Genomic DNA, 25933 nt, shown 5'->3' with positions numbered 1-25933 from the left:
TCTGGAGTATAATACAGGATATAACTCAGGATCAGTACAGGATAAGTAATGTATGTACACAGTGACTGCACCAGCAGAATAGTGAGTGCAGCTCTGGAGTATAATACAGGATGCAACTCAGGATCAGTACAGGATAAGTAATGTATATACACAGTGACTGCACCAGCAGAACAGTGAGTGCAGCTCTGGAGTATAATACAGGATGTAACTCAGGATCAGTATAGGATAAGTAATGTATGTACACAGTGACTGCACCAGCAGAATAGTAAGTACAGCTCTGGAGTATAATACAGGATGTAACTCAGGATCAGTACAGGATAAGTAATATATGTACACAGTGACTGCACCAGCAGAATAGTGAGTGCAGCTCTGGAGTATAATACAGGATGTAACTCAGGATCAGTACAGGATAAGTAATATATGTACACAGTGACTGCACCAGCAGAATAGTGAGTGCAGCTCTAGAGTATAATACAGGATGTAGCTCAGGATCAGTACAGGATAAGTAATGTATGTACACAGTGACTGCACCAGCAGAGTAGTGAGTGCAGCTCTGGAGTATAATACAGGATGTAACTAAGGATCAGTACAGGATAAGTAATGTATGTACACAGTGACTGCACCAGCAGAATAGTGAGTGCAGCTCTGGAGTATAATACAGGATGTAACTCAGGATCAGTATAGGATAAGTAATGTATGTACACAGTGACTGCACCAGCAGAATAGTGAGTGCAGCTCTGGAGTATAATACAGGATGTAACTCAGGATCAGTACAGGATAAGTAATGTATGTACACAGTGACTGCACCAGCAGAATAGTGAGTACAGCTCTGGAGTATAATGCAGGATGTAACTCAGGATCAGTACAGGATAAGTAATGTATGTACACAGTGACTGCACCAGCAGAATAGTGAGTGCAGCTCTGGAGTATAATACAGGATGTAATTCAGGATCAGTACAGGATAAGTAATGTATGTACACAGTGACTGCACCAGCAGAACAGTGAGTGCAGCTCTGCAGTATAATACAGGATGTAACTCAGGATCAGTACAGGATAAGTAATGTATGTACACAGTGACTGCACCAGCAGAATAGAGAGTGCAGCTCTGGAGTATAATACAGGATGTAACTCAGGATCAGTACAGGATAAGTAATGTATGTACACAGTGACTGCACCAGCAGAATAGTGAGTGCAGCTCTGGAGTATAATACAGGATCAGTAATGTATGTACACAGTGCTGCAGAATAGTGAGTGCAGCTCTGAAGTATAATACAGGATCAGTAATGCTGTGTTCACACTAGTTGGATCCCTGATGAATATAAATGCTGCGGATCTGATGAACAGTATCTTGACTGTTTGTGTGGAGTCTTTGGGTGCGATCTAGTGCAGGTAAATAACATCCCCTTATATAAAGGTTGTCACGTTCCGCTGGTATTATAACCACAAACCCCATATAATGCTGTGGGTGATGCTGCTCCGTGACTAGTATCCGGTAGCAGCTGGCTGACTTGCTGTGGGCCACCTCCGCCTGCCGCTGGATTGCTTGCACTGTGGGTCTCCTGCAGCCTGGAATCGGGGTCATTCTTGTTGGAGGAGGTTCTGATTGTCTTCTCTCTTGCAGAGCCTCAATGGCGTTTTCCTCAATAAACAGAAGCTGGAGCCTCAGAAGCCCTACGTCGTGACCAGAGGGAGCTGCGTCCAGGTGGGGGTGGCTCTACCCAACACAGAACAGGCCGAGTTTGAATATGAACTGGTTCAGGAAAATCTAGAACAGATCCGACCGCATTTGACTCCGCAGTCGGGGAAGAGAAAGTCGACCAGAACCAAACGTAAGCTGAACTGTGAGGACTCTGAGGCCTCTGGGACGGAGGGCACCTCCGGCACCTCCAGGGCCAAAATCCACCGGGTCTCGAAAGACTGCAGAGAGCCAACCAGGTCCCGTAAGACTGAGATGGCCAAGCAGCCCACAGTGAAAGTGGAGGCTGTGGTGGATTTGGAGAGCTCCATGGACGCTGATATGATGGCCCCCTCTCAAACACCGTCTCAGAGCAATTTCCATTTGACCAAAATGAGACAGTCTATTGTAGAACTTAGGGACCTAAATGCTCAGGTCCAGGAGAAGCTGAAGATCCCTGAGCAGAGCGGCTCCACGGGCAGCAGACAACCAGCGTCCACACAGCAGCAGCTCCAGGACCTTCAGAAGGAGCTGTGCAGTAAACATGAGGAGCATCTCCAGAGGGTCAGTGAGCTGAAGAAGGTCTTCCAGGAGGAGCAAGGAAGCACGGTACGGATGACCGCCAATGACCCAGTGCTTGTTGTTTCCACACGTGGGGTGAGCCGCGCTACAGCATGCCCATATGTGCAGGTCCCGTCCTGGCAGGCTAGTCCTCCTGGTGCCGGCTCAGGAGCTGTTCCCACACTAGTGACATCCAAAATATGTACCTAAATCCCCTGCTGCAATGTCCACGATCGGAGTGAACTCCAATCTCAGACATTTAACCTTTTAAATTCCATTCAATAGCAACCACAGAATGTCAGAGATTCGGGGGATGGGCCCCTATTTATTTGCTCATCGGTGTCCCCGTGACATGACTGTGGGGTGCCGATGCGCAGCCTTTTGTTAAAGGGGTTATCCCATGAACGCTCCGGAGCAGGCACCATCTTTAAAGACCCAATATCCGCCATACATGTGTGGCAGATGTCATGAAGGGGTTAAAGTGGCCACTCCTAAAGGCACAGATAGTCTAGGGCTAAAGGGGTTCTCCGGGTAAAGGTAATGATGACCTATCCTAAGGTGTTTCAGGGAGCCGCCATACTTATCTGAGCCCTCGTCAGTGCCGTACATCGTATAGTGGCAGTGCTTGGTAGTGCAGCTCAGCTCCATTGACTTCCGCGGGATGTCACATGACCTAGGAAGAGGCCTAAGCGCTCAGAGCTCCGGCCTCTTTTAACAGCTGATCGGCAGGGATCCCGGGTGTCGGACCCCCGCTGATACTGGTGATCTACCCTGAAGATCATCAATAGTAGTTCCAGGAGAACCCCTTTAACCACTCGCCCATCTGAAGGCCCGGTATCGCCCTCATTTGGCTTTCCGCCTTGTTGCAGAGGATTTCCTCTGTATGTAATGAGGCTGTGCTGTGGAATGTGGGGGTCTTCAGTGTTTGGGGTCAAATTAAATTTGTCTCCTTCTGATCACAGGGGAAACCATCGCAGGCAGAAGAGGAGCATCTGGGGGAGCAGCTGGCGCAGGCGCTGAAAGAGGTGACGTCAAGATCTAGATATCTGTGCTGTCTGAGGAATGTGGTAACACTGAGTAATATTGTATGAGGGTGCAGTGATTATAGGTGGAGCCCTGGGTCTGTAGTAATATTGTATGAGGGCGCAGTGATTATAGGTGGAGCTCTGGGTCTGTAGTAATATTGTATGAGGGCGCAGTGATTATAGGTTGTGCTCTGGGTCTGTAGTAATGTATGAGGGTGCAGTGATTATAGGTGGAGGTCAGGATTATAGGTGGAGCTCTGGGTCTGTAGTAATATTGTATGAGGGCGCAGTGAGTATAGTTGGAGCTCTGGGTCTGTAGTAATATTGTATGAGGGCGCAGTGAGTATAGTTGGAGCTCTGGGTCTGTAGTAATATTGTATGAGGGCGCAGTGATTATAGGTGGAGCTTTGGGTCTGTAGTAATATTATATGAGGGCGCAGTGAGTATAGTTGGAGCTCTGGGTCTGTAGTAATATTGTATGAGGGCGCAATGAGTATAGTTGGAGCTCTGGGTCTGTAGTAATATTGTATGAGGGCGCAGTGATTATAGGTGGAGCTCTGGGTCTGTAGTAATATTGTATGAGGGCGCAGTGATTATAGGTGGAGCTCTGGGTCTGTAGTAATATTGTATGAGGGCGCAGTGATTATAGGTGGAGCTCTGGGTCTGTAGTAATATTGTATGAGGGCGCAGTGATTATAGGTTGTGCTCTGGGTCTGTAGTAATGTATGAGGGTGCAGTGATTATAGGTGGAGGTCAGGATTATAGGTGGAGCTCTGGGTCTGTAGTAATATTGTATGAGGGCGCAGTGAGTATAGTTGGAGCTCTGGGTCTGTAGTAATATTGTATGAGGGCGCAGTGAGTATAGTTGGAGCTCTGGGTCTGTAGTAATATTGTATGAGGGCGCAGTGATTATAGGTGGAGCTTTGGGTCTGTAGTAATATTATATGAGGGCGCAGTGAGTATAGTTGGAGCTCTGGGTCTGTAGTAATATTGTATGAGGGCGCAATGAGTATAGTTGGAGCTCTGGGTCTGTAGTAATATTGTATGAGGGCGCAGTGATTATAGGTGGAGCTCTGGGTCTGTAGTAATATTGTATGAGGGCGCAGTGATTATAGGTGGAGCTCTGGGTCTGTAGTAATATTGTATAAGGGCGCAGTGCTTATAAGTGGAGCTCTGGGCCTGTAGTAATATTGTATGAGGGCGCAGTGATTATAGGTGGAGCTCTGGGTCAGTAGTAATATTGTATGAGGGCGCAGTGATTGTAGGTGGAGCTCTGGGTCAGTAGTAATATTGTATGAGGGCGCAGTGATTATAGAAGGTGGAGCTCTTGGTCAGTAGTAATATTGTATGAGGGCGCAGTGATTATAGAAGGTGGAGCTCTGCGTCAGTATTAATATTATATGAGGGCGCAGTGAGTATAGTTGGAGCTCTGGGTCTGTAGTAATATTGTATGAGGGCGCAGTGAGTATAGTTGGAGCTCTGGGTCTGTAGTAATATTGTATGAGGGCGCAGTGATTATAGGTGGAGCTCTGGGTCTGTAGTAATATTGTATAAGGGCGCACTGCTTATAGGTGGAGCTCTGGGCCTGTAGTAATATTGTATGAGGGCGCAGTGATTATAGGTGGAGCTCTGAGTCTGTAGTAATATTGTATGAGGGCGCAGTGATTATAGGTGGAGCCCTGGGTCTGTAGTAAAATTGTATGAGGGCGCAGTGATTATAGGTGGAGCTCATGGTCAGTAGTACTATTGTATGAGGGTGCAGTGATTATAGAAGGTGGAGCTCTGGGTCTGTAGTAATATTGTATGAGGGCGCAGTGATTATAGGTGGAGCCCTGGGTCTGTAGTAATATTGTATGAGGGCGCAGTGATTATAGGTGGAGCTCTGGGTCTGTAGTAATATTGTATGAGGGCGCAGTGATTATAGGTGGAGCTCTGGGTCTGTAGTAATATTGTATGAGGGCGCAGTGATTATAGGTGGAGCTCTGGGTCTGTAGTAATATTGTATGAGGGCACAGTGATTATAGGTGGAGCCCTGGGTCTGTAGTAATATTGTATGAGGGTGCAGTGATTATAGGTGGAGCTCAGGGTCTGTAGTAATATTGTATGAGGGCGCAGTGATTATAGGTGGAGCTCTGGGTCTGTAGTAATATTGCATAAGGGCGCAGTGCTTATAGGTGGAGCTCTGGGCCTGTAGTAATATTGTATGAGGGCGCAGTGATTATAGGTGGAGCTCTGGGTCTGTAGAAATATTGTATGAGGGCGCAGTGATTATCGGTGGAGCCCTGGGTCTGTAGTAATATTGTATGAGGGCGCAGTGATTATAGGTGGAGCTCAGGGTCTGTAGTAATATTGTATGAGGGCGCAGTGATTATAGAAGGTGGAGCTCTGGGTGTGTAGTAATATTGTATGAGGGCGCAGTGAATATAGGTGAAGCTCTTGGTCTGTAGTAATATTGTATGAGGGTGCAGTGATTATAGGTGGAGCTCAGGGTCTGTAGTAATATTGTATAAGGGTGCAGTGATTATAGGTGGAGCTCTGGGTCAGGATTATAGGTGGAGCTCTTGGTCAGTAGTACTATTGTATGAGGGTGCAGTGATTATAGAAGGTGGAGCTCTGGGTCTGTAGTAATATTGTATGAGGGCGCAGTGATTATAGGTGGAGCCCTGGGTCTGTAGTAATATTGTATGAGGGCGCAGTGATTATAGGTGGAGCTCTGGGTCTGTAGTAATATTGTATGAGGGCGCAGTGATTATAGGTGGAGCTCTGGGTCTGTAGTAATATTGTATGAGGGCGCAGTGATTATAGGTGGAGCTCTGGGTCTGTAGTAATATTGTATGAGGGCGAAGTGATTATAGGTGGAGCCCTGGGTCTGTAGTAATATTGTATGAGGGTGCAGTGATTACAGGTGGAGCTCAGGGTCTGTAGTAATATTGTATGAGGGCGCAGTGATTATAGAAGGTGGAGCTCTGGGTCTGTAGTAATATTGTATGAGGGCGCAGTGAATATAGGTGGAGCTCTGGGACTGTAGTAATATTGTATGAGGGTGCAGTGATTATAGGTGGAGCTCAGGGACTGTAGTAGTAATGTATGAGGGTGCAGTGATTATAGGTGGATCTCTGGGTCTGTAGTAATATTGTATGAGGGCGCAGTGATTATAGGTGGAGCTCAGAGTCTGTAGTAATATTGTATGAGGGCGCAGTGAATATAGGTGGAGCTCTGGGTCTGTAGTAATATTGTATGAGGGTGCAGTGATTATAGGTGGAGCTCTGGGTCAGGATTATAGGTGGAGCTCTTGGTCAGTAGTACTATTGTATAAGGGTGCAGTGATTATAGAAGGTGGAGCTCTGGGTCTGTAGTAATATTGTATGAGGGCGCAGTGATTATAGGTGGAGCTCTGGGTCTGTAGTAATGTATGAGGGTGCAGTGATTATAGGTGGAGGTCAGGATTATAGGTGGAGCTCTGGGTCTGTAGTAATATTGTATGAGGGTGCAGTGAGTATAGTTGGAGCTCTGGGTCTGTAGTAATATTGTATGAGGGCGCAGTGAGTATAGTTGGAGCTCTGGGTCTGTAGTAATATTGTATAAGGGCGCAGTGATTATAGGTGGAGCTCTGGGTCTGTAGTAATATTATATGAGGGCGCAGTGAGTATAGTTGGAGCTCTGGGTCTGTAGTAATATTGTATGAGGGCGCAGTGAGTATAGTTGGAGCTCTGGGTCTGTAGTAATATTGTATGAGGGCGCAGTGATTATAGGTGGAGCTCTGGGTCTGTAGTAATATTGTATGAGGGCGCAGTGATTATAGGTGGAGCTCTGGGTCTGTAGTAATATTGTATAAGGGCGCAGTGCTTATAGGTGGAGCTCTGGGCCTGTAGTAATATTGTATGAGGGCGCAGTGATTATAGGTGGAGCTCTGGGTCTGTAGTAATATTGTATGAGGGCGCAGTGATTATAGGTGGAGCTCAGGGTCTGTAGTAATATTGTATGAGGGCGCAGTGATTATAGAAGGTGGATCTCTGGGTCTGTAGTAATATTGTATGAGGGCGCAGTGAATATAGATGGAGCTCTGGGTCTGTAGTAATATTGTATGAGGGTGCAGTGATTATAGGTGGAGCTCAAGGTCTGTAGTAATATTGTATGAGGGTGCAGTGATTATAGGTGGAGCTCTGGGTCAGGATTATAGGTGGAGCTCTTGGTCAGTAGTACTATTGTATGAGGGTGCAGTGATTATAGAAGGTGGAGCTCTGGGTCAGTAGTAATATTGTATGAGGGCGCAGTGATTATAGGTGGAGCCCTGGGTCTGTAGTAATATTTTATGAGGGCGCAGTGATTATAGTTGGAGCTCTGGGTCTGTAGTAATATTGTATGAGGGCGCAGTGATTATAGGTGGAGCTCTGGGTCTGTAGTAATATTGTATGAGGGCGCAGTGATTATAGGTGGAGCCCTGGGTCTGTAGTAATATTGTATGAGGGTGCAGTGATTATAGGTGGAGCTCAGGGTCTGTAGTAATATTGTATGAGGGCGCAGTGATTATAGGTGGAGCTCTGGGTCTGTAGTAATATTGTATGAGGGCGTAGTGATTATAGGTGGAGCTCTGGGTCTGTAGTAATATTGTATAAGGGCGCAGTGCTTATAGGTGGAGCTCTGGGACTGTAGTAATATTGTATGAGGGCGCAGTGATTATAGGTGGAGCTCTAGGTCTGTAGAAATATTGTATGAGGGCGCAGTGATTATAGGTGGAGCCCTGAGCCTGTAGTAATATTGTATGAGGGCGCAGTGATTATAGGTGGAGCTCAGGGTCTGTAGTAATATTGTATGAGGGCGCAGTGATTATAGAAGGTGGAGCTCTGGGTCTGTAGTAATATTGTATGAGGGCGCAGCGAATATAGGTGGAGCTCTGGGTCTGTAGTAATATTGTAGGAGGGTGCAGTGATTATAGGTGGAGCTCAGGGTCTGTAGTAATATTGTATGAGGGTGCAGTGATTATAGGTGGAGCTCTGGGTCAGGATTATAGGTGGAGCTCTTGGTCAGTAGTACTATTGTATGATGGTGCAGTGATTATAGAAGGTGGAGCTCTGGGTCTGTAGTAATATTGTATGAGGGCGCAGTGATTATAGGTGGAGCCCTGGGTCTGTAGTAATATTGTATGAGGGCGCAGTGATTATAGGTGGAGCTCTGGGTCTGTAGTAATATTGTATGAGGGCGCAGTGATTATAGGTGGAGCTCTGGGTCTGTAGTAATATTGTATGAGGGCGCAGTGATTATAGAAGGTGGAGCTCTGGGTCTGTACTAATATTGTATGAGGGTGCAGTGATTGTAGGTGGAGCTCTGGGTCTGTAGTAATATTGTATGAGGGTGCAGTGATTTTAGGTGGAGCTCTTGGTCAGTAGTAATATTGTATGAGGGTGCAGTGATTATAGCTGGAGCTCTGGGTCTGTAGTAATATTGTATGAGGGCGCAGTGATTATAGAAGGTGGAGCTCTGGGTCTGTGGTAAGATTGTATGAGGGCGCAGTGATTTTAGGTGGAGCTCTGGGTCAGTAGTAATATTGTATGAGGGTGCAGTGATTGTAGGTGGAGCTCTGGGTCTATAGTAATATTGTATGAGGGCCCAGTGATTGTAGGTGGAGCTCTGGGTCTGTAGTAATATTGTATGAGGGCGCAGTGATTATAGAAGGTGGAGCTCTGGGTCTATAGTAATATTGTATGAGGGCGCAGTGATTATAGAAGGTGGAGCTCTGGGTCTGTACTAATATTGTATGAGGGTGCAGTGATTGTAGGTGGAGCTCTGGGTCTGTAGTAATATTGTTTGAGGGTGCAGTGATTTTAGGTGGAGCTCTTGGTCAGTAGTAATATTGTATGAGGGTGCAGTGATTATAGCTGGAGCTCTGGGTCTGTAGTAATATTGTATGAGGGCGCAGTGATTATAGAAGGTGGAGCTCTGGGTCTGTGGTAAGATTGTATGAGGGCGCAGTGATTTTAGGTGGAGCTCTGAGTCAGTAGTAATATTGTATGAGGGTGCAGTGATTGTAGGTGGAGCTCTGGGTCTATAGTAATATTGTATGAGGGCGCAGTGATTGTAGGTGGAGCTCTGGGTCTGTAGTAATATTGTATGAGGGTGCAGTGATTATAGGTGGAGCTCATGGTCTGTAGTAATATTGTATGAGTGTGCAGTGATTATAGGTGGAGCTCATGGTCTGTAGTAATATTGTATGAGGGTGCAGTGATTATAGGTGGAGCTCTGGGTCAGTAGTAATATTGTATGAGGGCGCAGTGATTGTAGGTGGAGCTCTGGGTCAGTAGTAATATTGTATGAGGGCGCAGTGATTATAGAAGGTGGAGCTCTTGGTCAGTAGTAATATTGTATGAGGGCGCAGTGATTATAGACGGTGGAGCTCTGCGTCAGTATTAATATTGTATGAGGGCGCAGTGATTATAGAAGGTGGAGCTCTGGGTCTGTAGTAATATTGTATGAGGGCGCAGTGATTATAGAAGGTGGAGCTCTGGGTCTATAGTAATATTGTATGAGGGCGCAGTGATTATAGAAGGTGGAGCTCTGGGTCTGTACTAATATTGTATGAGGGTGCAGTGATTGTAGGTGGAGCTCTGGGTCTGTAGTAATATTGTATGAGGGTGCAGTGATTTTAGGTGGAGCTCTTGGTCAGTAGTAATATTGTATGAGGGTGCAGTGATTATAGCTGGAGCTCTGGGTCTGTAGTAATATTGTATGAGGGCGCAGTGATTATAGAAGGTGGAGCTCTGGGTCTGTGGTAAGATTGTATGAGGGCGCAGTGATTTTAGGTGGAGCTCTGGGTCAGTAGTAATATTGTATGAGGGTGCAGTGATTGTAGGTGGAGCTCTGGGTCTATAGTAATATTGTATGAGGGCGCAGTGATTGTAGGTGGAGCTCTGGGTCTGTAGTAATATTGTATGAGGGCGCAGTGATTATAGAAGGTGGAGCTCTGGGTCTATAGTAATATTGTATGAGGGTGCAGTGATTATAGAAGGTGGAGCTCTGGGTCTGTACTAATATTGTATGAGGGTGCAGTGATTGTAGGTGGAGCTCTGGGTCTGTAGTAATATTGTATGAGGGTGCAGTGATTTTAGGTGGAGCTCTTGGTCAGTAGTAATATTGTATGAGGGTGCAGTGATTATAGCTGGAGCTCTGGGTCTGTAGTAATATTGTATGAGGGCGCAGTGATTATAGAAGGTGGAGCTCTGGGTCTGTGGTAAGATTGTATGAGGGCGCAGTGATTTTAGGTGGAGCTCTGGGTCAGTAGTAATATTGTATGAGGGTGCAGTGATTGTAGGTGGAGCTCTGGGTCTATAGTAATATTGTATGAGGGCGCAGTGATTGTAGGTGGAGCTCTGGGTCTGTAGTAATATTGTATGAGGGCGCAGTGATTATAGAAGGTGGAGCTCTGGGTCTATAGTAATATTGTATGAGGGCGCAGTGATTATAGAAGGTGGAGCTCTGGGTCTGTACTAATATTGTATGAGGGTGCAGTGATTGTAGGTGGAGCTCTGGGTCTGTAGTAATATTGTATGAGGGTGCAGTGATTTTAGGTGGAGCTCTTGGTCAGTAGTAATATTGTATGAGGGTGCAGTGATTATAGCTGGAGCTCTGGGTCTGTAGTAATATTGTATGAGGGCGCAGTGATTATAGAAGGTGGAGCTCTGGGTCTGTGGTAAGATTGTATGAGGGCGCAGTGATTTTAGGTGGAGCTCTGGGTCAGTAGTAATATTGTATGAGGGTGCAGTGATTGTAGGTGGAGCTCTGGGTATATAGTAATATTGTATGAGGGCGCAGTGATTGTAGGTGGAGCTCTGGGTCTGGAGTAATATAGTATGAGGACGCAGTGATTGTAGGTGGAGCTCTAGGTCAGTAGTAATATTGTATGAGGGCGCAGTGATTATAGAAGGTGGAGCTCTGTGTCTGTGGTAAGATTGTATGAGGGCGCAGTGATTATAGAAGGTGGAGCTCTGGGTCTGTGGTAAGATTGTATGAGGGCGCAGTGATTATAGGTGGAGCGCTGGGTCAGTAGTAATATTGTATGAGGGCGCAGTGATTGTAGAAGGTGGAGCTCTGAGTCTATAGTAATATTGTAAGAGGGCGCAGTGATTGTAGAAGGTGGAGCTCTGGGTCTATAGTAATATTGTATGAGGGTGCAGTGATTGTAGAAGGTGGAGCTCTGGGTCTATAGTAATATTGTATGAGGGTGCAGTGAATATAGAAGGTGGAGATCTGGGTCAGTAGTAATATTGTATGAGGGCGCAGTGACTGTAGGTGGAGCTCTGGGTCAGTAGTAATATTGTATGAGGGCGCAGTGATTGTCGGAGGAGCTCTGGGTCAGTAGTAATATTGTATGAGGGCGCAGTGATTGTCGGTGGAGCTCTGGGTCAGTAGTAATATTGTATGAGGTCGCAGTGATTGTCGGTGGAGCTCTGGGTCAGTAGTAATATTGTATGAGGGCGCAGTGATTATAGAAGGTGGAGCTCTGGGTCTGTAGTAATATTGTATGAGGGCGCAGTGATTGTCGGTGGAGCTTTGGGTCAGTAGTAGTATTGTATGAGGGCGCAGTGATTGTCGGTGGAGCTCTGGGTCAGTAGTAATATTGTATGAGGGCGCAGTGATTATAGAAGGTGGAGCTCAGGGTCTTTAGTAAGATTGTATGAGGGCGCAGTGATTATAAAAGGTGGAGCTCAGGGTCAGTAGTAGTATTGTATGAGGGCGCAGTGATTGTCGGTGGAGCTCTGGGTCAGTAGTAATATTGTATGAGGGCGCACTGATTATAGAAGGTGGAGCTCTGGGTCTGTGGTAAGATTGTATGAGGGCGCAGTGATTTTAGGTGGAGCTCTGGGTCAGTAGTAATATTGTATGAGGGTGCAGTGATTGTAGGTGGAGCTCTGGGTCAGTAGTAATATTGTATGAGGGCGCAGTGATTATAGAAGGTGGAGCTCTGGGTCTGTGGTAAGATTGTATGAGGGCGCAGTGATTTTAGGTGGAGCGCTGGGTCAGTAGTAATATTGTATGAGGGTGCAGTGATTGTAGGTGGAGCTCTGGGTCTATAGTAATATTGTATGAGGGCGCAGTGATTGTAGGTGGAGCTCTGGGTCTGTAGTAATATTGTATGAGGGCGCAGTGATTATAGAAGGTGGAGCTCTGGGTCTATAGTAATATTGTATGAGGGCGCAGTGATTATAGAAGGTGGAGCTCTGGGTCTGTACTAATATTGTATGAGGGTGCAGTGATTGTAGGTGGAGCTCTGGGTCTGTAGTAATATTGTATGAGGGTGCAGTGATTTTAGGTGGAGCTCTTGGTCAGTAGTAATATTGTATGAGGGTGCAATGATTATAGCTGGAGCTCTGGGTCTGTAGTAATATTGTATGAGGGCGCAGTGATTATAGAAGGTGGAGCTCTGGGTCTGTGGTAAGATTGTATGAGGGCGCAGTGATTTTAGGTCGAGCTCTGGGTCAGTAGTAATATTGTATGAGGGTGCAGTGATTGTAGGTGGAGCTCTGGGTCTATAGTAATATTGTATGAGGGCGCAGTGATTGTAGGTGGAGCTCTGGGTCTGGAGTAATATAGTATGAGGACGCAGTGATTGTAGGTGGAGCTCTAGGTCAGTAGTAATATTGTATGAGGGCGCAGTGATTATAGAAGGTGGAGCTCTGTGTCTGTGGTAAGATTGTATGAGGGCGCAGTGATTATAGAAGGTGGAGCTCTGGGTCTGTGGTAAGATTGTATGAGGGCGCAGTGATTATAGGTGGAGCGCTGGGTCAGTAGTAATATTGTATGAGGGCGCAGTGATTGTAGAAGGTGGAGCTCTGAGTCTATAGTAATATTGTAAGAGGGCGCAGTGATTGTAGAAGGTGGAGCTCTGGGTCTATAGTAATATTGTATGAGGGTGCAGTGATTGTAGAAGGTGGAGCTCTGGGTCTATAGTAATATTGTATGAGGGTGCAGTGATTATAGAAGGTGGAGATCTGGGTCAGTAGTAATATTGTATGAGGGCGCAGTGACTGTAGGTGGAGCTCTGGGTCAGTAGTAATATTGTATGAGGGCGCAGTGATTGTCGGTGGAGCTCTGGGTCAGTAGTAATATTGTATGAGGGCGCAGTGATTGTCGGTGGAGTTCTGGGTCTGTAGTAATATTGTATGAGGGCGCAGTGATTGTCGGTGGAGCTCAGGGTCAGTAGTAATATTGTATGAGGGCGCAGTGATTATAGAAGGTGGAGCTCTGGGTCTGTAGTAATATTGTATGAGGGCGCAGTGATTGTCGGTGGAGCTTTGGGTCAGTAGTAGTATTGTATGAGGGCGCAGTGATTGTCGGTGGAGCTCTGGGTCAGTAGTAATATTGTATGAGGGCGCAGTGATTATAGAAGGTGGAGCTCAGGGTCTTTAGTAAGATTGTATGAGGGCGCAGTGATTATAGAAGGTGGAGCTCAGGGTCAGTAGTAATATTGTATGAGGGCGCAGTGATTGTCGGTGGAGCTCTGGGTCAGTAGTAATATTGTATGAGGGCGCAGTGATTATAGAAGGTGGAGCTCTGGGTCTGTGGTAAGATTGTATGAGGGCGCAGTGATTTTAGGTGGAGCTCTGGGTCAGTAGTAATATTGTATGAGGGGGCAGTGATTGTAGGTGGAGCTCTGGGTCTATAGTAATATTGTATGAGGGCGCAGTGATTGTAGGTGGAGCTCTGGGTCTGGAGTAATATAGTATGAGGACGCAGTGATTGTAGGTTGAGCTCTAGGTCAGTAGTAATATTGTATGAGGGCGCAGTGATTATAGAAGGTGGAGCTCTGGGTCTGTGGTAAGATTGTATGAGGGCGCAGTGATTATAGAAGGTGGAGCTCTGGGTCTGTGGTAAGATTGTATGAGGGCGCAGTGATTATAGGTGGAGCGCTGGGTCAGTAGTAATATTGTATGAGGGCGCAGTGATTGTAGAAGGTGGAGCTCTGAGTCTATAGTAATATTGTAAGAGGGCGCAGTGATTGTAGAAGGTGGAGCTCTGGGTCTATAGTAATATTGTATGAGGGTGCAGTGATTGTAGAAGGTGGAGCTCTGGGTCTGTAGTAATATTGTATGAGGGTGCAGTGATTATAGAAGGTGGAGCTCTGGGTCAGTAGTAATATTGTATGAGGGCGCAGTGACTGTAGGTGGAGCTCTGGGTCAGTAGTAATATTGTATGAGGGCGCAGTGATTGTCGGTGGAGCTCTGGGTCTGTAGTAATATTGTATGAGGGCGCAGTGATTGTCGGTGGAGCTCTGGGTCAGTAGTAATATTGTATGAGGTCGCAGTGATTGTCGGTGGAGCTCTGGGTCTGTAGTAATATTGTATGAGGGCGCAGTGATTATAGAAGGTGGAGCTCTGGGTCTGTAGTAATATTGTATGAGGGCGCAGTGATTGTCGGTGGAGCTTTGGGTCAGTAGTAGTATTGTATGAGGGCGCAGTGATTGTCGGTGGAGCTCTGGGTCAGTAGTAATATTGTATGAGGGCGCAGTGATTATAGAAGGTGGAGCTCAGGGTCTTTAGTAAGATTGTATGAGGGCGCAGTGATTATAGAAGGTGGAGCTCAGGGTCAGTAGTAGTATTGTATGAGGGCGCAGTGATTGTCGGTGGAGCTCTGGGTCAGTAGTAATATTGTATGAGGGCGCAGTGATTATAGAAGGTGGAGCTCTGGGTCTGTGGTAAGATTGTATGAGGGCGCAGTGATTTTAGGTGGAGCTCTGGGTCAGTAGTAATATTGTATGAGGGTGCAGTGATTGTAGGTGGAGCTCTGGGTCTATAGTAATATTGTATGAGGGCGCAGTGATTGTAGGTGGAGCTCTGGGTCTGGAGTAATATAGTATGAGGACGCAGTGATTGTAGGTTGAGCTCTAGGTCAGTAGTAATATTGTATGAGGGCGCAGTGATTATAGAAGGTGGATTTCTGGGTCTGTAGTAATATTGTATGAGGGCGCAGTGATTGTCGGTGGAGCTTTGGGTCAGTAGTAGTATTGTATGAGGGCGCAGTGATTGTCGGTGGAGCTCTGGGTCAGTAGTAATATTGTATGAGGGCGCAGTGATTATAGAAGGTGGAGCTCAGGGTCTTTAGTAAGATTGTATGAGGGCGCAGTGATTATAAAAGGTGGAGCTCAGGGTCAGTAGTAGTATTGTATGAGGGCGCAGTGATTGTCGGTGGAGCTCTGGGTCAGTAGTAATATTGTATGAGGGCGCACTGATTATAGAAGGTGGAGCTCTGGGTCTGTGGTAAGATTGTATGAGGGCGCAGTGATTTTAGGTGGAGCTCTGGGTCAGTAGTAATATTGTATGAGGGTGCAGTGATTGTAGGTGGAGCTCTGGGTCAGTAGTAATATTGTATGAGGGCGCAGTGATTATAGAAGGTGGAGCTCTGGGTCTGTGGTAAGATTGTATGAGGGCGCAGTGATTTTAGGTGGAGCGCTGGGTCAGTAGTAATATTGTATGAGGGTGCAGTGATTGTAGGTGGAGCTCTGGGTCTATAGTAATATTGTATGAGGGCGCAGTGATTGTAGGTGGAGCTCTGGGTCTGTAGTAATATTGTATGAGGGCGCAGTGATTATAGAAGGTGGAGCTCTGGGTCTATAGTAATATTGTATGAGGGCGCAGTGATTATAGAAGGTGGAGCTCTGGGTCTGTACTAATATTGTATGAGGGTGCAGTGATTGTAGGTGGAGCTCTGGGTCTGTAGTAATATTGTATGAGGGTGCAGTGATTTTAGGTGGAGCTCTTGGTCAGTAGTAATATTGTATGAGGGTGCAATGATTATAGCTGGAGCTCTGGGTCTGTAGTAATATTGTATGAGGGCGCAGTGATTATAGAAGGTGGAGCTCTGGGTCTGTGGTAAGATTGTATGAGGGCGCAGTGATTTTAGGTCGAGCTCTGGGTCAGTAGTAATATTGTATGAGGGTGCAGTGATTGTAGGTGGAGCTCTGGGTCTATAGTAATATTGTATGAGGGCGCAGTGATTGTAGGTGGAGCTCTGGGTCTGGAGTAATATAGTATGAGGACGCAGTGATTGTAGGTGGAGCTCTGGGTCAGTAGTAATATTGTATGAGGGCGCAGTGATTATAGAAGGTGGAGCTCTGGGTCTGTAGTAATATTGTATGAGGGCGCAGTGATTATAGAAGGTGGAGCTCTGGGTCTGTGGTAAGATTGTATGAGGGCGCAGTGATTATAGGTGGAGCTCTGGGTCAGTAGTAATATTGTATGAGGGCGCAGTGATTGTAGAAGGTGGAGCTCTGAGTCTATAGTAATATTGTAAGAGGGCGCAGTGATTGTAGAAGGTGGAGCTCTGGGTCTATAGTAATATTGTATGAGGGTGCAGTGATTGTAGAAGGTGGAGCTCTGGGTCTATAGTAATATTGTATGAGGGTGCAGTGATTATAGAAGGTGGAGATCTGGGTCAGTAGTAATATTGTATGAGGGCGCAGTGACTGTAGGTGGAGCTCTGGGTCAGTAGTAATATTGTATGAGGGCGCAGTGATTGTCGGTGGAGCTCTGGGTCAGTAGTAATATTGTATGAGGGCGCAGTGATTGTCGGTGGAGCTCTGGGTCAGTAGTAATATTGTATGAGGTCGCAGTGATTGTCGGTGGAGCTCTGGGTCAGTAGTAATATTGTATGAGGGCGCAGTGATTATAGAAGGTGGAGCTCTGGGTCTGTAGTAATATTGTATGAGGGCGCAGTGATTGTCGGTGGAGCTTTGGGTCAGTAGTAGTATTGTATGAGGGCGCAGTGATTGTCGGTGGAGCTCTGGGTCAGTAGTAATATTGTATGAGGGCGCAGTGATTATAGAAGGTGGAGCTCAGGGTCTTTAGTAAGATTGTATGAGGGCGCAGTGATTATAGAAGGTGGAGCTCAGGGTCAGTAGTAGTATTGTATGAGGGCGCAGTGATTGTAGGTGGAGCTCTGGGTCAGTAGTAATATTGTATGAGGGCGCAGTGATTATAGAAGGTGGAGCTCTGGGTCTGTGGTAAGATTGTATGAGGGCGCAGTGATTTTAGGTGGAGCTCTGGGTCAGTAGTAATATTGTATGAGGGTGCAGTGATTGTAGGTGGAGCTCTGGGTCTATAGTAATATTGTATGAGGGCGCAGTGATTGTAGGTGGAGCTCTGGGTCTGGAGTAATATAGTATGAGGACGCAGTGATTGTAGGTTGAGCTCTAGGTCAGTAGTAATATTGTATGAGGGCGCAGTGATTATAGAAGGTGGATTTCTGGGTCTGTGGTAAGATTGTATGAGGGCGCAGTGATTATAGAAGGTGGAGCTCTGGGTCTGTGGTAAGATTGTATGAGGGCGCAGTGATTATAGGTGGAGCGCTGGGTCAGTAGTAATATTGTATGAGGGCGCAGTGATTGTAGAAGGTGGAGCTCTGAGTCTATAGTAATATTGTAAGAGGGCGCAGTGATTGTAGAAGGTGGAGCTCTGGGTCTATAGTAATATTGTATGAGGGTGCAGTGATTGTAGAAGGTGGAGCTCTGGGTCTATAGTAATATTGTATGAGGGTGCAGTGATTATAGAAGGTGGAGATCTGGGTCAGTAGTAATATTGTATGAGGGCGCAGTGACTGTAGGTGGAGCTCTGGGTCAGTAGTAATATTGTATGAGGGCGCAGTGATTGTCGGTGGAGCTCTGGGTCAGTAGTAATATTGTATGAGGGCGCAGTGATTGTCGGTGGAGCTCTGGGTCAGTAGTAATATTGTATGAGGTCGCAGTGATTGTCGGTGGAGCTCTGGGTCTGTAGTAATATTGTATGAGGGCGCAGTGATTATAGAAGGTGGAGCTCTGGGTCTGTAGTAATATTGTATGAGGGCGCAGTGATTGTCGGTGGAGCTTTGGGTCAGTAGTAGTATTGTATGAGGGCGCAGTGATTGTCGGTGGAGCTCTGGGTCAGTAGTAATATTGTATGAGGGCGCAGTGATTATAGAAGGTGGAGCTCAGGGTCTTTAGTAAGATTGTATGAGGGCGCAGTGATTATAGAAGGTGGAGCTCAGGGTCAGTAGTAGTATTGTATGAGGGCGCAGTGATTGTCGGTGGAGCTCTGGGTCAGTAGTAATATTGTATGAGGGCGCAGTGATTATAGAAGGTGGAGCTCTGGGTCTGTGGTAAGATTGTATGAGGGCGCAGTGATTTTAGGTGGAGCTCTGGGTCAGTAGTAATATTGTATGAGGGCGCAGTGATTGTAGGTGGAGCTCTGGGTCTATAGTAATATTGTATGAGGGCGCAGTGATTGTAGGTGGAGCTCTGGGTCTGGAGTAATATAGTATGAGGACGCAGTGATTGTAGGTTGAGCTCTAGGTCAGTAGTAATATTGTATGAGGGCGCAGTGATTATAGAAGGTGGATTTCTGGGTCTGTGGTAAGATTGTATGAGGGCGCAGTGATTATAGAAGGTGGAGCTCTGGGTCTGTGGTAAGATTGTATGAGGGCGCAGTGATTATAGGTGGAGCGCTGGGTCAGTAGTAATATTGTATGAGGGCGCAGTGATTGTAGAAGGTGGAGCTCTGAGTCTATAGTAATATTGTAAGAGGGCGCAGTGATTGTAGAAGGTGTAGCTCTGGGTCTATAGTAATATTGTATGAGGGCGCAGTGATTGTAGAAGGTGGAGCTCTGGGTCTATATTAATATTGTATGAGGGTGCAGTGATTATAGAAGGTGGAGATCTGGGTCAGTAGTAATATTGTATGAGGGCGCAGTGATTATAGAAGGTGGAGCTCTGGGTCAGTAGTAATATTGTATGAGGGCGCAGTGATTGTCGGTGGAGCTCTGGGTCAGTAGTAATATTGTATGAGGGCGCAGTGATTGTCGGTGGAGCTCTGGGTCAGTAGTAATATTGTATGAGGGCGCAGTGATTATAGAAGGTGGAGCTCTGTGTCTGTGGTAAGATTGTATGAGGGCGCAGTGATTATAGAAGGTGGAGCTCTGGGTCTGTGGTAAGATTGTATGAGGGCGCAGTGATTATAGGTGGAGCGCTGGGTCAGTAGTAATATTGTATGAGGGCGCAGTGATTGTAGAAGGTGGAGCTCTGAGTCTATAGTAATATTGTAAGAGGGCGCAGTGATTGTAGAAGGTGGAGCTCTGGGTCTATAGTAATATTGTATGAGGGTGCAGTGATTGTAGAAGGTGGAGCTCTGGGTCTATAGTAATATTGTATGAGGGTGCAGTGATTATAGAAGGTGGAGATCTGGGTCAGTAGTAATATTGTATGAGGGCGCAGTGACTGTAGGTGGAGCTCTGGGTCAGTAGTAATATTGTATGAGGGCGCAGTGATTGTCGGAGGAGCTCTGGGTCAGTAGTAATATTGTATGAGGGCGCAGTGATTGTCGGTGGAGCTCTGGGTCAGTAGTAATATTGTATGAGGTCGCAGTGATTGTCGGTGGAGCTCTGGGTCAGTAGTAATATTGTATGAGGGCGCAGTGATTATAGAAGGTGGAGCTCTGGGTCTGTAGTAATATTGTATGAGGGCGCAGTGATTGTCGGTGGAGCTTTGGGTCAGTAGTAGTATTGTATGAGGGCGCAGTGATTGTCGGTGGAGCTCTGGGTCAGTAGTAATATTGTATGAGGGCGCAGTGATTATAGAAGGTGGAGCTCAGGGTCTTTAGTAAGATTGTATGAGGGCGCAGTGATTATAGAAGGTGGAGCTCAGGGTCAGTAGTAGTATTGTATGAGGGCGCAGTGATTGTCGGTGGAGCTCTGGGTCAGTAGTAATATTGTATGAGGGCGCAGTGATTATAGAAGGTGGAGCTCTGGGTCTGTGGTAAGATTGTATGAGGGCGCAGTGATTTTAGGTGGAGCTCTGGGTCAGTAGTAATATTGTATGAGGGTGCAGTGATTGTAGGTGGAGCTCTGGGTCAGTAGTAATATTGTATGAGGGCGCAGTGATTATAGAAGGTGGAGCTCTGGGTCTGTGGTAAGATTGTATGAGGGCGCAGTGATTTTAGGTGGAGCTCTGGGTCAGTAGTAATATTGTATGAGGGTGCAGTGATTGTAGGTGGAGCTCTGGGTCTATAGTAATATTGTATGAGGGCGCAGTGATTGTAGCTGGAGCTCTGGGTCTGTAGTAATATTGTATGAGGGCGCAGTGATTATAGAAGGTGGAGCTCTGGGTCTATAGTAATATTGTATGAGGGCGCAGTGATTATAGAAGGTGGAGCTCTGGGTCTGTACTAATATTGTATGAGGGTGCAGTGATTGTAGGTGGAGCTCTGGGTCTGTAGTAATATTGTATGAGGGTGCAGTGATTTTAGGTGGAGCTCTTGGTCAGTAGTAATATTGTATGAGGGTGCAGTGATTATAGCTGGAGCTCTGGGTCTGTAGTAATATTGTATGAGGGCGCAGTGATTATAGAAGGTGGAGCTCTGGGTCTGTGGTAAGATTGTATGAGGGCGCAGTGATTTTAGGTGGAGCTCTGGGTCAGTAGTAATAATGTATGAGGGTGCAGTGATTGTAGGTGGAGCTCTGGGTCTATAGTAATATTGTATGAGGGCGCAGTGATTGTAGGTGGAGCTCTGGGTCTGGAGTAATATAGTATGAGGACGCAGTGATTGTAGGTGGAGCTCTAGGTCAGTAGTAATATTGTATGAGGGCGCAGTGATTATAGAAGGTGGAGCTCTGTGTCTGTGGTAAGATTGTATGAGGGCGCAGTGATTATAGAAGGTGGAGCTCTGGGTCTGTGGTAAGATTGTATGAGGGCGCAGTGATTATAGGTGGAGCGCTGGGTCAGTAGTAATATTGTATGAGGGCGCAGTGATTGTAGAAGGTGGAGCTCTGAGTCTATAGTAATATTGTAAGAGGGCGCAGTGATTGTAGAAGGTGGAGCTCTGGGTCTATAGTAATATTGTATGAGGGTGCAGTGATTGTAGAAGGTGGAGCTCTGGGTCTATAGTAATATTGTATGAGGGTGCAGTGATTATAGAAGGTGGAGATCTGGGTCAGTAGTAATATTGTATGAGGGCGCAGTGACTGTAGGTGGAGCTCTGGGTCAGTAGTAATATTGTATGAGGGCGCAGTGATTGTCGGTGGAGCTCTGGGTCAGTAGTAATATTGTATGAGGGCGCAGTGATTGTCGGTGGAGCTCTGGGTCAGTAGTAATATTGTATGAGGGCGCAGTGATTGTCGGTGGAGCTCTGGGTCAGTAGTAATATTGTATGAGGGCGCAGTGATTATAGAAGGTGGAGCTCTGGGTCTGTAGTAATATTGTATGAGGGCGCAGTGATTGTCGGTGGAGCTCTGGGTCAGTAGTAGTATTGTATGAGGGCGCAGTGATTGTCGGTGGAGCTCTGGGTCAGTAGTAATATTGTATGAGGGCGCAGTGATTATAGAAGGTGGAGCTCAGGGTCTTTAGTAAGATTGTATGAGGGCGCAGTGATTATAGAAGGTGGAGCTCAGGGTCAGTAGTAGTATTGTATGAGGGCGCAGTGATTGTCGGTGGAGCTCTGGGTCAGTAGTAATATTGTATGAGGGCGCAGTGATTATAGAAGGTGGAGCTCTGGGTCTGTGGTAAGATTGTATGAGGGCGCAGTGATTTTAGGTGGAGCTCTGGGTCAGTAATAATATTGTATGAGGGTGCAGTGATTGTAGGTGGAGCTCTGGGTCTATAGTAATATTGTATGAGGGCGCAGTGATTGTAGGTGGAGCTCTGGGTCTGGAGTAATATAGTATGAGGACGCAGTGATTGTAGGTGGAGCTCTAGGTCAGTAGTAATATTGTATGAGGGCGCAGTGATTATAGAAGGTGGATTTCTGGGTCTGTGGTAAGATTGTATGAGGGCGCAGTGATTATAGAAGGTGGAGCTCTGGGTCTGTGGTAAGATTGTATGAGGGCGCAGTGATTATAGGTGGAGCGCTGGGTCAGTAGTAATATTGTATGAGGGCGCAGTGATTGTAGAAGGTGGAGCTCTGAGTCTATAGTAATATTGTAAGAGGGCGCAGTGATTGTAGAAGGTGTAGCTCTGGGTCTATAGTAATATTGTATGAGGGCGCAGTGATTGTAGAAGGTGGAGCTCTGGGTCTATATTAATATTGTATGAGGGTGCAGTGATTATAGAAGGTGGAGATCTGGGTCAGTAGTAATATTGTATGAGGGCGCAGTGACTGTAGGTGGAGCTCTGGGTCAGTAGTAATATTGTATGAGGGCGCAGTGATTGTCGGTGGAGCTCTGGGTCAGTAGTAATATTGTATGAGGGCGCAGTGATTGTCGGTGGAGCTCTGGGTCAGTAGTAATATTGTATGAGGTCGCAGTGATTGTCGGTGGAGCTCTGGGTCAGTAGTAATATTGTATGAGGGCGCAGTGATTATAGAAGTTGGAGCTCTGGGTCTGTAGTAATATTGTATGAGGGCGCAGTGATTGTCGGTGGAGCTTTGGGTCAGTAGTAGTATTGTATGAGGGTGCAGTGATTGTCGGTGGAGCTCTGGGTCAGTAGTAATATTGTATGAGGGCGCAGTGATTATAGAAGGTGGAGCTCAGGGTCTGTAGTAATATTGTATGAGGGCGCAGTGATTATAGAAGGTGGAGCTCAGGGTCAGTAGTAATATTGTATGAGGGCGCAGTGATTGTCGGTGGAGCTCTGGGTCAGTAGTAATATTGTATGAGGGCGCAGTGATTGTCGGTGGAGCTCTGGGTCAGTAGTAATATTGTATGAGGGCGCAGTGATTGTAGGTGGAGCTCTGGGTCTGTAGTAATATTGTATGAGGGCACAGTGATTATAGAAGGTGGAGCTCTGGGTTTGTAGTAATATTGTATGAGGGCGCAGTGATTGTCGGTGGAGCTTTGGGTCAGTAGTAGTATTGTATGAGGGCGCAGTGATTATAGAAAGTGGAGCTCTGGGTCTGTAGTAATATTGTATGAGGGCGCAGTGATTGTCGTTGGAGCTTTGGGTCAGTAGTAGTATTGTATGAGGGCGCAGTGATTGTCGGTGGAGCTCTGGGTCAGTAGTAATATTGTATGATGGCGCAGTGATTATAGGTGGAGCTTAGGGTCAGTAGTAATATTGTATGAGGGCGCAGTGATTGTCGGTGGAGCTCTGGGTCAGTAGTAATATTGTATGAGGGCGCAGTGATTATAGAAGGTGGAGCTCTGGGTCAGTAGTAGTATTTGAGGGATTTGCGGCGCCATATTTCCTGCTGGGTCGTCCTGATTTGAGATCCTCCGATGTCTTCTCAGCACTCGCTGCTCATGGAAGATCTGAACCGCAGTCGCCGGGATTTTGAACAAATAATTCAAGCAAAAAATAAAGAGCTACAGGAAACCAAGGTGCAGTATTGTGACGGCTCTGCTGGGGGTTGTAGTCCTTAGATTGTTGGATGTGACTTTCCTGCATTTTAACAGGAGGAGAAGGAAAAGGTGGCCGCGCAGAAGGAGGAGGTCTTCAACCACATGAACGACGTCCTGGACAACGAGCTGCAGTGCATCATCTGCTCCGAGCACTTCATCGAGGTGAGGGGTCGCAGCGCGTGGCCGCGGTTAGAGTCCGGAACCAGTGTGTAACTGTCTACTGCCCCCACAGGCCGTGACCCTGAACTGCGCCCACAGCTTCTGCTGCTTCTGCATCCAGTCATGGAGAAAGAGAAAAGAAGAATGTCCCATCTGCCGGCAGGAGATAACGACCCAGAGCCGTTCCCTCGTCCTGGACAATTGTATTAACCGCATGGTGGACAAACTGAGCCCCGAAATGCAGGACCGTCGCCTGGCTCTCATACTAGAGCGCAAAGGTGAGAGGTGGGTGACCCATACTCCAGCATCCGGCGACTGAGGCTTCCAGGAGACCGCCACTATAAGAGATCGCATTCCCAGTGATGGCATCGCTAGTGATAGGCGGCATTCTCAGTGATGTCACCGCTGATCTCTAGTGATGGATAGGCTGCATTCTCAGTGATGTCACCGCTGATCTCTAGTGAATGGATAGATCTCTAGTGAGCATGGGGTCTGTGTGGTTTATATAGGGGAGGGGGGGACCCCATTATCTAGAGGCCTCCTGGGTGTACGGACTGGGCCGCTGATCTCTGAACTACCAGACAATGAGACGTTCTGCAGCATTATACCTCATCGTTGCTCAGATTTCTGCTTGCTGTCTGTGAATGGGAACATGCTTGACTACATCCAGAGGCTGACCCCAAGACTAAATCCTTCTCGCAGCTGAAGGTTTGTTACTAGCATGAAAGTTCCCATTCGCTGACAGCAGGTAGAGATCTTACCCTGTTGTGTACTGATGAGGGGAGGCGCAGCCCCTTTGTCCCGGGTGTCCCTAGCCCTTGGCTGTAGTCAGAGTAACCCTTTATGTTCCGGCCTGTGACCTGCGGTGTATAACCCCTTCTTGTCTGGTTTTCAGATCAGGCAGCAGAGACGCTCCTCCGCTCCATCCCGGTCTCCTCTGACAGCGAGGGCAGCCCCCTACCCTCTGACATCATCCTCTCCAGCAGCGAGGAAGCCGATGACCTGCTGCAGGAGGACATCTTGTGGGACAGCGAAGACTCGCACTACTCCTTCTCGGACGAGGACATCGAGGATCAGGGGGATCTCTTCTCCGACGACGATGATGACGACGACGACTTTTTTTTCATGATGTGATCCGTCCTCCTGGTCAGGGCCGCGGACTCGAGTCTCTGCCAGGAGGAGCATTAAAGTCTTGCCGCCGTCCGCTGGACTCCATGACAGTTGGTTGATTTGGTGGCTGTAGCTAAGAGGCGGCGTGCCCTGTGGTGGGAGGTTGTACTATGTTCTGTACAGGATCGGGGTTACATGAAGAGCACCGTTGCTCAGTCACCCTGTCGGTAACCCCCCGTCCCCCCCTCAGTCATCCATGTGAAACTTTAGATGCGAGCCACAGCGGAGGAGGCTCTGATGTCACCAAGAAACTGCTGAATATAACTGACAATTGCCTCGTCTTCTGTACCAGTAAACAGCGGGGGGGAGAAATCAAGATGGGGGGTGGGGAGGGGGGAACAGAAATCAAGATGGGGCCCAGGTCATTGATTTACACCGTCCGGCAGCTCCTGGAGATGTCCAGCATATCGTGTACTCCGCCATGCTTCCATCTGCTCACGTCTTCAAGGCATAGAGTTACAGTCTCTCCGCTATGCTTTACACTGCAGCTCAGTCCCACCATCTGATGGAGGTCCCCATCGTTCATCCTCAGCTTGCCAACCACAGTTTTCAAAAACCAAACCTAAACCTTGTTTTCTCAGGGTGTGGGTGCTGGTTTTATTGGTGGTGGTGAGGGGGAGATGAGCGGCTCCAGTTGGAACCCCCTGTCCCCCCCTCCCTTTTTTTTTTTTCCTTATAGAATTGTGCTCTTGCCCTTTAAGCCGTTGGCTGTACAATGTGCCGGATGTAGCGCTGAGCTCTCCCATCATCCTCTGTTATTCGGTCAGTAATCGCAGCTCCGCGCCCTTGTGTTGTCACCTAGGGCCCCTGCATCACTCGGCCTGTTCTACTGGTTCTGTGATTAACCCCGACTGTGCTGAACACCTGTAAAATGTTGCACTAAGAATTCCTTGTACTTTGGGCAGCGCCGGATTGAGAGACGTTTTACCATGTCCTTTATAGACCGGACCGTGCGTGCGCAGCCGCCCTGCGTTCATTTCTTGTGCTCTCATAGAAATGAATGGAGGACGGCTACGCATGCGCGATGCACTCTCCCAAACTTTTGGCGCTCTGTCCC

The 25933-nt window shown here is 47.2% G+C and overlaps 1 protein-coding gene across 1 annotated transcript; it reads left to right on the top strand.

The window, feature by feature from the left end:
- Positions 1–1612: 1612 nt before the first annotated feature.
- On the top strand, positions 1613–25547 carry RNF8 (ring finger protein 8; the record flags this gene model as incomplete). The annotated part of the gene is made up of 6 exons (XM_040430279.1): positions 1613–2284; positions 3199–3261; positions 23437–23526; positions 23602–23709; positions 23780–23984; positions 24602–25547. Coding segments are annotated over 6 exons (1377 nt in total), but the record flags the coding sequence as incomplete, so codon positions are not given.
- Positions 25548–25933: the final 386 nt, after the last annotated feature.

Source organism: Bufo bufo, chromosome 4, assembly GCF_905171765.1.
Source record: "Bufo bufo chromosome 4, aBufBuf1.1, whole genome shotgun sequence".
Lineage (NCBI taxonomy): Eukaryota > Metazoa > Chordata > Amphibia > Anura > Bufonidae > Bufo > Bufo bufo.
The sequence above is the reverse complement of the archived record's forward strand: the minus strand, read 5'-3'. Positions and strand labels throughout refer to the sequence as shown.